The sequence below is a fragment of the Cynocephalus volans genome, chromosome 3 (assembly GCF_027409185.1).
Source record: "Cynocephalus volans isolate mCynVol1 chromosome 3, mCynVol1.pri, whole genome shotgun sequence".
NCBI classification, from domain to species: domain Eukaryota; kingdom Metazoa; phylum Chordata; class Mammalia; order Dermoptera; family Cynocephalidae; genus Cynocephalus; species Cynocephalus volans.
Genome location: NC_084462.1, coordinates 97,047,669 through 97,062,145, shown reverse-complemented (window position 1 = coordinate 97,062,145; position 14,477 = coordinate 97,047,669). Strand labels below are relative to the sequence as shown.

The following is a 14,477-nucleotide window of genomic DNA, read 5'->3' as shown; positions in this document are numbered from 1 at the left end:
TATACCCTAGGAAGTCTATAGGGGTTGCTCCAGTGAGAAATGCCCTGGGTATTCCAAATAGAAGACCCTCTCTGTCCACCAATGCTCCTGGTTCCTAAGGGTTCAAAGACAAGGCTTCCTGTTTATAAAATAGCTACAGGAGTCTGGTTCTGCCCCTTGTGCCCCATTCTTCTTCATTGGCTGTCTCATTCAGCCAAGTCATAGGATGCAGGTGACTTTCTTACTCTAGCCAGAGGATTTTCTTGGTTTTTGTTTGTTTGTTTTAATTTTTATTGAATTGTAATTGATTATACATATTTTGGGAGTTCAGCATTGACATGTTGATCAAATCAATATTACTAGCATATATATTGTTACAAATTGTACTTATTCTTTATGCCCCTTGTCCAATCTCTCCCTATCCCCCTCTCACTCCCCCCTCCCACCACTGATAACCCTAGATTTCTTCTCTCCTTCTGAAAGGTTACTCTGTTGATTTGTTGCCTAGATGATCTGTCTAATGCTGAGAGGTGTGTTCAGGTCCCCCAATATTATCATAGAGCAGATGCTTCTTCTGTCACTCTGGAATGGGCTTTGTGGAGAGAGACATCCTCTTCTTTTCTTTGGTCTCTGCTGGTGATTCTCCACGTGTCAATGCACTCCAGTGGCTGGTGGACCACCTGCATGGTGGTTGTGGCGTCTAGCCACTTTCGTGGCAGCCATGGTTACTGTGATGGCTGTGGTGGGCCACCCACATGGAGGTGATGTTTTTGGCATGCTCCTAGCCAGAGGATTTTCAACGCCTATAAATTACAGGTGCATGTTTAATTACAAGAGCCATGTTTTATCCAGTTTGAGAGAATCCTTACTGAGAAGCTTTCCATAGGCCTAAAATCTTTGTCCAAGTCCTTCAATTCAGTGTTTACTAGTTTAGCCCTGCCTCTGTTCTCAGTCCAAACCAGTTAAGTTCTCTCAGTTTCTGTTAAATGGGGAATAAGATCCCTTCAGTCTGGGTTTTTCCAGAGACTACCCTGGTCCAACTTTCCTGCAGAAGGTGACCTGGGCTGATTTCTTCCTTTTCCAACAATATCTTGTGTCTCACCTTCTCTCTCCCTGTCATTCACTTTATCCACTGTATTCACTCTCTGCATTTCTTTTACCCTTCACGTTTCATTTCCTGTTCCCATCTATCCCACTTGCCAATTGACCTGATCTGTATTGTTATTTCCTGTCACTCACCATCTCACCAATTACAAATGTGAAAATAGCTGCACTTGTATTTAAATGAGATAGTTTCTGCTGTACCATAAAATCGAAGTAGACGTTAATCGCATGCAGTTGTGGTAAGGGACCAACTTTGATTCTTTATGCTGTATTCTCTTTTTAAAGTATATTAAAAAATCTCTAAAGAAGTCTTTCATGATTTCTTTTAAATGCAGTAGAACTTTAAAAGTACTTATTTAAATGCACCCTAACAATGAGGTTTGCTGAAGTGACAATACAGTGATTGAAACACTGATGGAAAGACTCATTTCAGTCTTCAATATGTCACCTTTAGCTTTCTGCCCTTCCTCATTGGTCAAGACTAATTTAGTAAGGTTAGCAATAACATTATATATTTTTGAAAACAGCACTGGGAGGTTTAAGAACATACCTTTCACATTTAGTAGCAAAATAAATGATGGGTTTTGCTAAAACTTTCCTCGTTTTCTTCTTACAGAAAATAGCTCTATGCTCTGCCACTTTTGAACTTGAGATCAGCACTATTTCTTAGTCTTGATCAAGATTGTCCTTTAGAATATTTTGTATCTTCCTCTGTCTTCCTAGAGTGGTTTGATAGACTGCTTGGTTGAGAAGGAACTGCAGAGGATTGTTTTACTACCTCAGCTGTCCAGCCCCGGTTAACAAAAGAAAAAAAATATTCACAAAGAACAAAAGCAGAGCAACATTTCATTTGTAGTTATACTTTTATTTGTTGGTGAACATCCTTTGGAGAAAGGCTTCGTTTCACACTGTGGTGGGTAAGAGCCCAGGCTATTGAGTCAGCCAGGGTTCAGATCCCACCTGTAACCTTCACTGGCTGAGTGACGTAAACTCCCTGACCTGAGTTTCCTCCTCTGGAGAGTAAGGATGATAGCACCACCTAACTCCTGAGGTGCTCATGAGGATGACATGAGTTAACCTCTGTGAAGTGCTTTGAGTGGTGCCTGGCACACGGCCTGTGCTAAGTCAGTGCTAGGTCTCATCACCATCCTCAGAGAGAACTATGGAGAGATGTGGAAGCTTCCAGTCGTTTCATCTCTTGGTTCAAAACTGGACCTAGCATTTGCCTTTGCTACTTATAGCTACTACATTGCCAAAATTACTGGTTTAGAGAATTTCATCTTTTTAAGTGAGATCTTGGTGACTATAAAATCTCTTAAAGTACAATTGATTCTAGGTAGGCTTTAAAATTTTTCTGATCCAGATTTACTGTCATGTGAGTCACATTAACATCACAGTTAGAGTTGATAATGTACTTCAGAAACCCAACAGAGCATGTAAAGGGATGTTCATTGCAGCATTTTTTTGTACGAGTGAAAAATTGTAAATAATCCCAATAATAAGAGAATGTGTAAATAAATTCTGGTTGGTCCTTGCCTATACAGAAGTTTAAAAAAGATTTTAAAGAACTGGCTTAGAAAGATCTCTAAGTCACATGGTTGAATGGAAAAAGCAAGTTGAAGAATATTATATACAGGATGATTTCATTAAAAATACAATCAATATCCAACCATAATAAAAAAAATCAACATCCAAATAACAATACTATTTTGTTTGGATGGTTTTGTGTTTATATATGTAAACACATAGAAAAAGGTCTGTAATGATATATCCCACACATGGAAGGAATTGGAGAGAGAGTGGGGATTTGGTCAGAGACTTTATCATTATCAGTAATGTTTTAATATTTACAAGGAGAAGGTATTTATGTTTTACTGACATAATTAAAAATTAATTTTAAATTTAGGGTATCTTATACAAGTGGTTTTATTGGAATCTTATACAAATGTATAAAATGGTTTTATTGGAATCTTCTTTCCTTTTCAAGAAATTAGGAGTGCTTTGCTTTTTAGTGCTGTTACATAAAAAATAAATAAAACAAAATGTTACCCTTCACGGTAGTTGCCATCACCACTTTATACGTACAGATTTTTTAGTCAAGAACTCACAATGAAGGTCAATTCTTTTAAGTATGTTGTTTATAGTTAGGGTCAAGTGCTACCAAGTGGTGCTACTTGGGTCGTTGTTATGAAAGCCAAACAGCTTAGATTAGTTATAACAGTGGTTCTTAGACTTTAGCTTGCATTGAAATCACCTGGAGGGCTTGTTAAAGCACAGATTACTGTCCAGACCCCCTGAGCTGCCAAATTTGTATTTCTAACAAATTCCTAGGTGATACTAATGCTACTGGTCAGGGACCCACTTTGAGAACCCTTGGGTTAAAGGAAGGGCTTATTTTTACTCATTTTTAAAAAATTGTTTATTAGAAAATTAAACAGTAAGCTAATAGGATTCAAGGAATGAGGATTAAAAGAAAGTATGTGGTAAAATATAGGACTTTTAAAAAGTATTCCTTAATTGTTTTTAAATTACTTCATACTTTGATGAACCAGCTTCATCTAAAATTTATCATGGGAATATTGGGCCTAACCCTACACTAGCTATCTGATTTGCTTTGCCTTGCCTTTGAACAGCTTTATTTATGACTGGTCCCCAGAAAGCCTTAATTTAGTGTTAAACTGTTAGGGAGTGAAAATTCATAGCCTACTTTTAAAAACTTGTTGCATGAGCGTAAGCCTTCCTGCCTCTAGAGATTGTACATTTTCTTCATTCCCCACTTACACCCAGCCTGGTGCTCAGCAGTTAAATCCTGCAGGAATGTCTATTAATTTAAACTCACTCTTGAGTGCATGTTAGTCCATAAGTAACATAAAATCCCTAATATGTTTCTTTAAACTCACAGTTAAATGCCTTGGATTACCCAGTTTAGCATTTAATTTGTGTGCTGCTGAGATTCTTCCTTCCCTCTCACTAAGGTGCGTTTGCTTGGATGACAAGGAAAGATGGAGTCCTCAGCAGTTGTTGAAACACAACTTTATAAATCCTCAGCCAAAAATGCCGTTAGTGGAACAAAGTCCTGATGGTGAGTCTGTTACTGTTGTTTTTTGATATGCTGTTTGACATTAAATTATTTTGAAAGTATACATAAACCTGAAACTGAAAGGGGCTGCATGGATTATTTCTTTTATCTGTTTTATGCTGAGCTACGTGTAAATCCATTCATTTGAGGTGTACTGTGTGCAGGGGACTGTTTTGCCAGCCCGATTTTTCCAGTCTCTACTGATGGAGTGTCCTTTGGTATCGCCTCTTTTAGTGTTTAGTCCCTCTTCTTGTCATTTCACCCTTATTGCCATGTAACTAGATTTTCCTGCTGCTACTTAAGTAGCAGATTAAGAAACCTCAGTAGAGATTGGGATGGATCAGGAGCCCCGGGTTTGGATTCTGGCTCTATAGTTCAGTCACTTACTCTCTGTCTCAATTACCCCCCCCCCCATGTGAACTTGGACTAATTATGTATTTCTACCTACTTTAAGGAGGGTAGGGTAAAGAAAAGTGTTAACAGGTTGCCTGGGTAAGAGGTACTTTTTCAAACTACTAATTGGGGCCCCTTCCTCCAGTGCTTATATTATTGTTGGATATTGTAGTTTTTCCTATATTTTTAAGGCCTTATTCTCTTATTCTTTGTTTTATCCCAGATTCTGGAGGACAAGATTATGTAGAGACTGTTATTCCTAGCAACCAGCTACCCAGTGCTGCATTCTTCAGTGAGACACAGAGACAGTTTTCCCGATATTTCATTGAGTTTGAAGAATTACAGCTTCTCGGCAAAGGAGCTTTCGGAGCTGTCATCAAGGTGTGATAATAGAGTTGTCCCCATTTTCTTTTAGAGCTCCTCTGTGCCTTTTTCACAAAGACTTATGGACTTGACTTCTGTTTTGGGGTGGGGAGGGAAGTGAATATGACTGTTTGAAATTGTCATCATCTTCACCTTCTTGGAGTTAAAGGCTTTATTTAAAGTTACACTGGACACATTAAGAACACCCCATTCTTCTTTCCTCACTTGGTGTAGAGCATTAATGTGAAAAATGCATGATTATAACAGCACTTCAAGTGGAGTCAAGACCTCTACGGAAAGAACATTTTTGTGTGCTTTGGTTCAAAAAGAAAAGTGTTCTTTTTCTCCCATTTGCCGTCAAAGTTGCAGTAGAGAAAAGGGTTCCAAGGTTAGAACAGAGATGGAATTCGAACTGGGAAATGACCCCAGATGGTCCTGATGGCTTTTATTTTTCAGCTGTTATTGAGGTGGAAAAGTAGTGATGCCTTATTAAGGTGTGCATTGTTAGATCATCCTCTCTTCATTCTCATCTATTTTGAGTGACTTTTTTTATTATCTGCCCCTTGTAAAAAGATATTTCAGCTGTTTTTATATAATTTATGTTTTTTTTTTTTCCTTTTTAGTTTAAGAGACCCAGATTAACATTGTAAGTCCACATAAGGTACATGTCATCTTTCACATATGAAGGTGACCCTCCATCAATGGGGCATATGTCTGTTTAGGATTCTGAGAGTATTATTAGGAAGCATTAATATTACTGTGGAAGGCTTTTTACACTGAAAAAAGAATTAAATTAGTTTTCCTGCAGTAAAAAAAGACAATCTTCAGCAAGACAGGTATCCTGATCAGAAAGATTATAGTTGTCTGTAAGAGGAGTGGATGATTGAAGCATATACTATCCCTTTAACTCACAATGTCATTTTGATCAAGTCCTTTAACTTATTTACATTTTAGATTCTTGAAGGTAAAATAGTAACAATCTTCATTTCCTTATAAGTACTTAAAAATGATTAGTCAGCTCATATAACAAAAGCATCTTAATAATTTTAGCCCTTAAGTTTTTCCTGTGGTTTCTCCCTATGAAAATCCGACAGCCCTCACACGTCAACTCTGTATTTCCAGGTTAGAGTAGGGCAGGGTAGGGCAGTCTGCTCAGTGATCATTAGCAGTTGGGCCCATTATTGTTTATGCACCTTTTGTTTTAATAAATGAATTCCTAGGAGTTTCCAGTGTAGCAAGCTCCACACTCCAGTCATTGACTCAGTTTGTATGATGTGTACTAAGACACGCTGAGACTTCCCACTGTCCCCTTCTCTATTAATGTGGCAATAAAGGAATACAGGACTGTCATTTTTTGGAGCACATTCCATATTTCAGGTTGTGTGCTGGGTGGCTTCTAAACCTTGTCTTTCATTTTAAGGATATTCTCATGAAATAAGTATAATACCCGTTTTCCAGACAAGGGAACTGAGGCTCAGAGAAGTTAGGTCCTTTGCCTCAGGTTCCACGTATCTACTAGGAGATGGAACCAGCATTCAGACCCATATCTGTTTTACTTCAAAACATGTGTTCTTGTCACTATTTTCACATCAAAAAAGGTCATCTGAAACTCAGATTAGTGCTCCTTTCTTATTCCTACGAGTTTTTAATAGTCTAATTGAAACCTATGAGCCAAGCAGAATGATGCTCTGTTTTGTCTTTTGTAATTAACTAATTTCTCCTTCTGCTCATGGCCAAGTTGTTGCTTTTCTAGAATATATCATCACCTAAGCTGACCCACATGTTGGGACTAGAATATTCCAGTGAAAGAAACTATAAAAGTTACTTCAGTCAATCCAATTAGATAGTGAATGAAACTGCCTGGGATAAGGATGCCTGTATGTAGGATATGGGAACAAGCCCTTGAAACTTTTTCTTGTATTTTTATTATTTTATCGTGTTCTTAATTGTATTGTGCTAGTTTCGTACACATCATCAGTCATAAATGTTAGTTATGTAACAAAAATCAGTGAGCGGTAATTGTGTTAACAGCAATTGCTATTGTTTACTAAGCACCTTTCTGAGTGAGGCCTCAGAACAAGTGCTTTACTCATGTTATCTCATGTAATCCTTATAGTCACCATTTGGGGTAATGGAAATGATATAAATGCCACTTTATAGATAAGAAAATTGAGTCTCAAGGAAATTAAGTAATTTTCCCACATTCACACAGCTTTATAAGTCAAGGAGTTAGCATTTTTATTCAGGCCTGTTAAAAATTTCGGAGTTTAGTTTGACTTTAGTTGACTTTATGTGTTTAAAAAAAAAAAAGCCAGAAAAACTAAAATCATAATGTGAAACCTTACACTGACTTTAGAAAATAATTTTTATTTTAAAACTAACGTCTATTTATAAGTTTCAATAGATACGATATTGGAAAAGCAGAGAAGTAATTGTCAATAAAATTAATGATTAAAATAGAGATTGTTTTCTGCAGGGTAACCCAGCAAGCTAAATACATCTAGATTGGGATAAGCTGTTTATGTTGGCCTAAGCTGTTTAAGTTTTTGGCAGTCAAGGCTTTCTTCAGTTTTAGTTTCAGACGTGGTTCTCGATTATAGCTGTTGGCTCTCATTTAGAGTTGTAGGTTATCTTTGGTGGGGGCTGAGGTGGGGCAGTGTAAATCGCAGTTTCTGCAAGGTTCTGAGCTGCTGACCGTACAGGGACCCTTCCCCTTGCTGCGTGGCAGGTGCAGAACAAGCTGGACGGCTGCTGCTACGCCGTGAAGCGCATCCCCATCAACCCGGCCAGCAGGCACTTCCGCAGGATCAAGGGCGAGGTGACACTGCTGTCACGCCTGCACCATGAGAACATCGTGCGCTACTACAACGCCTGGATCGAGCGGCACGAGCGGCCGGCGGGCCCAAGGACACCGCCCCCGGACTCGGGGCCGCTGGCCCAGAATGGGCGAGCCATGCACCGGCAGCCGGTGGGCGACACTGGCGACGCTGATGGCTCCGACAGTGTGGAGGCTGCTGCGCCACCGCCCATCCTCAGCAGCTCGGTGGAGTGGAGCACATCGGGCGAGCGCTCGGCCAGCGCCCGCTTCCCCGCCACCAGCCCGGGCTCCAGCAGCGACGAGGACGAGGACGAGCACGACGGGGTCTTCTCGCAGTCCTTCCTGTAAGGGCGCACAGCGCTTACAGCGCCAGGCGTGGGTGCGGGCCGGGCGCCGTGGATGTGTCCCAGTCTCATCCCCATTAAGCCCCTGCCAGGATTCGTTTAGAAATCCAGACGTGCTGACCCTGTAAAAAACAAAACGAGAGAAAAAACATGAGACCCCCTTTTAGAGACTAACCAAATGCAATCCAAAGGATTTTTTTCCCCACTGTCCAAAATCCAAGCCCCGGAGAAAGGAAAAATAGAAATTACTTCTGTTACCTTATCTTAATGCATTTAGCAGAATTTCTTACAGAGCATTTCTTTGGATAAGGGCTTCCAACTCAGTGGAACTTTAAAGAACTAAATTGGATTCTTGATATATTGCCAACTGCAGTTCCAAGAAAGGTACCAAACCAATAATTATGATCCTAAACTAAAGTTATGCATCTCAGAATCTACACTGGTCATTTACTTTCATGATTTTATCTTATTGTTGTATCCAGTTGGATACAATTTTTCATAACTCGTAGCCATTAAATTTTTTAAGGAAATTTAATTTGACTAATTTTATTTAAATCCAGAATTCTATGTTTTGTATAATAGCAAAGTACAAATCAGTATGTGTTGTGTGGTGTCAATGATACAGTGTCTTAATCTTCTTTTGCTTTCAAGTAATTGAGTGTCAATTATTAGAATTATAACAGGGATTTTACTTTTCTTAGTATTTTTCTTTTTCTGTTTTTAAGACCTGCTTCAGATTCAGAAAGTGATATCATCTTTGACAATGAAGATGAAAACAGTAAAAGTCAGAATCAGGTAAATACATAAACAAATTAAACCATTTTATGGTATATGCAGACACTAATGTGGGTGTGTATGGAAACTAAAATCTTATGTTATAAACCTCAGGTAAAATATTAAAGCCTTAATCTGATATGCAGATATAGAAATCACTAATTTTAATACATGATCATTCATTTAAAATACATGTTGCTTGTGTTCATTTTTAGGCTTTTATTTATCCACATAATGAAGTATACCGACTTTTAGGAGAGAAGTAAATTGAAACACTGTATTTTGTGTGTGTGATAAAAGCAGTTTCCTGGAGGATTTGGGAAAACTTTATATGGTTGTGGATGAGGATTGAATGCAAATTCATTGAGTAACTAAACAGCCTAGTCATGGAGTTACCTTGGTCTCTCTCACATCAATTAATTTTGATTCCTTATTTTCATAGACCATTCTCTAGAATAGTGTTTTAACACTGTGTGTCGTGATCCTGTAATGAGTTATGAAATCAATTTAGAGGGTCACAACAAGCTCTATTTTATTTGTAATGCTGTAGAGAGAAATAGAGAATACCAAATTGCATCACACTTGGCAGTAAAGGTAAACTTCGTTTATGAAACTTACTTCTCATGAGTATGTGTACTGGATGTGATATAAAATATATTTCTTCATGTGGGTCACAGTCAAAAAAGTTTGAAAAACACTGCTCCATGCCTCAGATTCCATTCAATTCTACCTCTTCCTCCTCCAAAGCCAGCAGAGCCCCTCCGTGCTGGTGCATGGAGCTCAGGGTGAAGCTTTTCAACTGCTAGGGCTGCCCCGTTGTTGCTGCAGAGGAATATTCTGCAACTGGGGGTTGAATACGGTGACTTTATTACCCAGAATAAAAATACCATTACCAGCAGTTATAAGGATACATTCATAGTAGATTTTTTTAAAATGTACATGTAGATTCTGTTAGATAAGCAGTTAAATTGATTTGAAAGAGGTTTGAATGCCTTACTGTTTTTTATAAGTAGATACCTTATTAATTAAAATCACCTTAAATTCTTCTAAGTTTAAATTATTAATTATAAGTTTTACCAGGAATAATAGCATAATTAATCTCAACTATTGCTAAAGCAAAAGTTATGTTTGGTTTCAGCATTTGTTATGCATTCAATTATTATGGGGGCACCAAATTTACAGTCCTGATTTTGCTTAGTTAAGGACAGCATTCCATTTTGGCATTCTAATTGATGGAGAGAAGCCTCCAAGAGATTAACGATCTTCTACAGATAATCCCCAGAGTATATAAATGATTCAAGAGTAGAACCTGATTACTTCCAGAGCAGAGCTTTTTTTTTTTTTTTTTGCCTTTTTTTTCCATGTATGTGGGGGATGGGCACAGATATTTAATGATGGTGATGATTTGTTTAAATTCAGCCCCCATTTTGAGTTCTCATGTGTTCCTCTTGGGTTAGGATGAAGACTGCAGCGGAAAGAATGGTTGCCATGAAAGGGAGCCATTGGTGATGACTGAGGCTGTGCACTACCTGTATATCCAGGTGAGGCCCTGGTGTGCAGCTTGGTGACCCAGCAGCTCCCTGTAGTTTCTGGTGCACATATTTCAGGATGCTGGAACAAGACAGTGGACAACAGAGGCCTCACAGGCACTACCAAAGATTAACTGGCCAGAGAGGAACACAGCATAAAGGCCCTTTCCCCCATCCTTGAATTCGTGCTTTCCTGTATCATATCAGGAGGTACCATAGAGTGCCTCTGGACTCAGGCTGTGTAAGTTCATATCCTGTGTTCACCTGTCACAACTGTGTGAGCTTAGGCAAGTTCTTTAGCATCTGCACCTCAGTTTCCCTACCTATAAATTAAATAATAGTAATTATCTCATAAACTTGTAAAGAATAAATGAGATAATATGTGTGAAGTGCTTAGCACCATATCTGAGATCCATAAATCCTAGATTGTGCCTGTGCAGAAACCCCACTTTGTCTAACAAGCTGAATCTGGACAAGTAATGTATGACACATGTATGCCTATGCATGCAAACGAAACAGGCTTTAGGCAAAGTGGCTTGTCCAGGAACCCCTGGGAGACAAGAGCCACAGGCAAACCGATTCCAATGAGCCATTACTGAAAAGAAGCCTAGGCTCTGACCTACCTATACAGCAGAATCTAAACAGTGGTAAGCTCTGCCAGCACAGGGATGGCCGTCAACCAGAAGTCTTTCCTCTGCCCAGGTGACCGGGAAAGCAAGCACGTAATTAATCTCTTTTGAAACAGTATAACTTGTCTGAGGGTTCCTTTTTCTACACAGTATCGTATCTCACATTTAAAGATCTGACTACTTGCAGTTATGACTTAAAATACTATTAGTGACCCACAGTCCTGCCCTGACTAAGACCTTGAGGGAGAGTCAGAACGAAGCTGATCTTCCTTTCTTTAAAAACAATAAAATCCTTTGTGAGAAATCCCAATTCTGGCACTGGTTGAATAGGCTAGTTTCATAAATCAAATGCTATGTGTTGATTTAAGATTTAAATGATGCTGCATTATTTTCTGATACACTTATACACTTAGCAAGGACTGAGACAGAGCACTTTCTTGAATGTTTTAATATTTACAATGTTTTGTTCTAGACCTGAAGGTCTTTTGTCTTTAATGTACAAATAAGAAAGGCCAATGACATCATTAGATTAATTTGCCCTTGGAAATTTAGGTTTAGGTGAAATCCTGTAAAACAATAAATAAAATTTTACTACAATCTCTGTTTTTTCATATTATTTGTGATAAGAATTTTAAACAAGTAAGTCTTATTTTTTTAATGAGCAGTAATATAAAAAATAAAAATGGTTATGTTAGGGTGCTAAGATTATTCATATTCAGCTCCAGTCGTTTTTTGTTTTGTTTTGGGGTTTTTTTGGTAGCTGACCAGTACAGGGCTCAAACCCCACACCTTGGTGTTATCAGCACCACACTCTAACCAACTGAGCTAAACGGCCAGCCCTTATTTTGTTCTCTCTCTTTTTTTTTCATTTATTTTATTTATTTACTTATTTATTTTTTGGTGGCTGGCTGGTATGGGGATCTGAACCCTTGACCTTGGTGTTATAACACTGTGCTCCCAATGTATTTTTTAATGCTATTGGTTATTAACATTATTAACATTATCATTAACAAATGTATTAGTCTGTTTTCTGCCACTTAGAATACCTAAAACTGGGTAACGTATAAACAAGTCAAATATACATCTTGCAGTTTTGGAGGCTGGGAAGTCCAAGGTCCAGGGGACCCATCTAGTGGGGGCCTTCTTCTTTATGAGGACCCTCAGCAAAGTCCTGAAGTGATGCAGAGTATCACATGGTGAGAGCTGAGCAAGAGCAAACTAATGTGCTTCTTCCTTTCCTTATAAAGCCCCTGGTACAACTCCCATGGTAACCCATTTATCCGGTAACCCATTTATCCAGTAACCCATTAATCCACGAATGGATTAATCCATTCATGAGCACATAGGCATCATGGTCCAATCACCTCGTAAAGGCCCAATCTTTCAAATACTATATTGGGGATTAAGCTTCAACATGAGCTTGGGGGGACGTTCAAACCATAGCACATACTTATCCCCAAGGTATTTTTTAAAAATACTGTTGGTTTCTTTTTTCAGTGTAAAAAGCAGAGTCTTTTCCATAACTGTTTAAAATCGATGGTGTAAGTTTTAAAGTGGGGAATTACATTAATTACAATTATTCTCCTTAATTTAAACTTTTTGTATAATTAAATTCTGTCCGGTTTGTTCTTATCTGTAGATGGAGTACTGTGAAAAGAGCACTTTACGTGACACGATTGACCAAGGACTGTATCGAGACACCATCAGACTCTGGAGGCTTTTTCGAGAGATTCTGGATGGATTAGCTTATATCCATGAGAAAGTAAACTTTACAGTATTTTGTTTCTGAAAACATGTGTTTACATATGTCTGAATAAAAAAAGTGTGAGAATGGAGAAAAACTGAAATAGAGGGAAAACTACAGGTTAATTGAGATAATCTATTTGTGTAGGAAACAGAACAAAGTGTCAAAAGACAAGAAAATAGTACAACATATCAAAGTTCAAAGAAAACATTGAAGGGTAGGACAGGGATTAGCAAACTGGGGCCCATGGGTCAAATCCAACCCACCAACTGTTTTTGTATGGCCTGTGAACTAAGAATGTTTTTTACATTTTTAAGTGGTGGTAACAAATGAAAAGAAGAAGAATATTTTATGACACATGAAAATTATATGAAATTCAAATTTTAGTGTTCATCAGTAAAGTTTTACTGGAACATAGCTGTGCCTATTTGTTTATGTATTGCCTATGGCTGTTTTTGCCATAACAGCAAATTTGAGTAGTTGCATCAGAGGGTATATAGCCTGTAAAGCCTAAAATATTTACTATCTGGTCCTTTACAGAAAAAGTTTGCCTGCCTCTGGGTGAGGAGGAAGTATTTGAACACGTGTGGAGTGTGAGGGTGGGTCCTGGAGTGGTTCAGAATAAAGTGAGAGTATGATTAATACATGTCAAATTATTTGATTCTAACTGAATTTGTGCTGACCTTCCTAGGAACATGGAGAAGCCAGAAAGTCATCTAGCAAGGAGAGAAACGAGACTCTCTGAGTTACATAGCTTATCACATGTATAAAATGTCATTTTATGGCTAGAAATTGTCATTACAATATAAATGCTAATGGGCCTAGCTTCATGATGAAACACGGCTTACATTTTAAAAATGGGATTATTTAATGCATTAGCCAGTATAAATATATTAGTTTATTCCTTTGCCTCAATTTTCTTTAACCTTAAAATGTTTATACTGTGCCATATTTATACTGAGAAACCAGGCTTGTAAATTATGCATGTCTAGTTTATAAATGATTGGGAAGAAACAGAATTTGCAAGGTTGGGAATAAAAATGAGTTCTAATGAGAGTTCATTAGAACTCTGTTACTGTGATATCATCCTGGGGTCCTAGAACCATGTCCATGTGCTGTCTTCCTTTCAATCTGATTTGCTCAGTATTTGCTAATCATTTGCTGGGCACCTAATACTGCCACACCTAGAAGTACAGAGAGGCACAAGTATGTGAAAAACCCCATGCTTGAGAGGCTGATTTTGGAAGGAGACAGAATTTATCTTAATGTAATGGTAAAAGAGATCATACAATAAAGTCTTATTATAATACTACAGAAAATAATTAAACACAATAATAAGTGAAACAAGCATTATGAGTGATTAGGAAGAGGAGGAAGCAGGGTTCATGTGACAGATAACTGTTGAGCACCTGCTCTGTGTGCTGGGATGCAGAGCTGAATTGTTAGAATTTCTGCAGAGGCTCACAAATGAGTAGGCACTTGTACATACTGGTCCAATTTGAATGAGTAGAGAAAAGCAAGAATGTCCTAGCTGGGGGAAACAGTACAAAAAAAGGAATAGAAGGAGGAGTGAAAATGGTGTGTCTCCTTGACCAGATCAGGGCTTTTGTGAGGCATAGAGGAAAAGGAGACTTGGTGAGCCAGTGGAGGGGGCTTGGATGCCACAGGGAACCATTTGGATTTCACCTGATCAGGACCACCACCAGGAAGAACTGGGAGGC

General features: G+C 38.4%; 1 protein-coding gene across 4 annotated transcripts in view; it reads left to right on the top strand.

Moving 5' to 3' along the window:
• EIF2AK4 (eukaryotic translation initiation factor 2 alpha kinase 4) overlaps positions 1–14,477 on the top strand; it is a 96,924-nt gene that overhangs the window by 40,188 nt on the left and 42,259 nt on the right. For all 4 annotated transcript variants that reach the window (XM_063089125.1, XM_063089126.1, XM_063089124.1 and 1 more), the window contains 6 exons: positions 4,059–4,165; positions 4,779–4,936; positions 7,647–8,080; positions 8,806–8,875; positions 10,312–10,395; positions 12,652–12,774. In XM_063089125.1, coding sequence (XP_062945195.1) covers positions 4,059–4,165; positions 4,779–4,936; positions 7,647–8,080; positions 8,806–8,875; positions 10,312–10,395; positions 12,652–12,774 — 976 coding nt within the window. The remainder of the gene's footprint in view (positions 1–4,058; positions 4,166–4,778; positions 4,937–7,646; positions 8,081–8,805; positions 8,876–10,311; positions 10,396–12,651; positions 12,775–14,477) is intronic.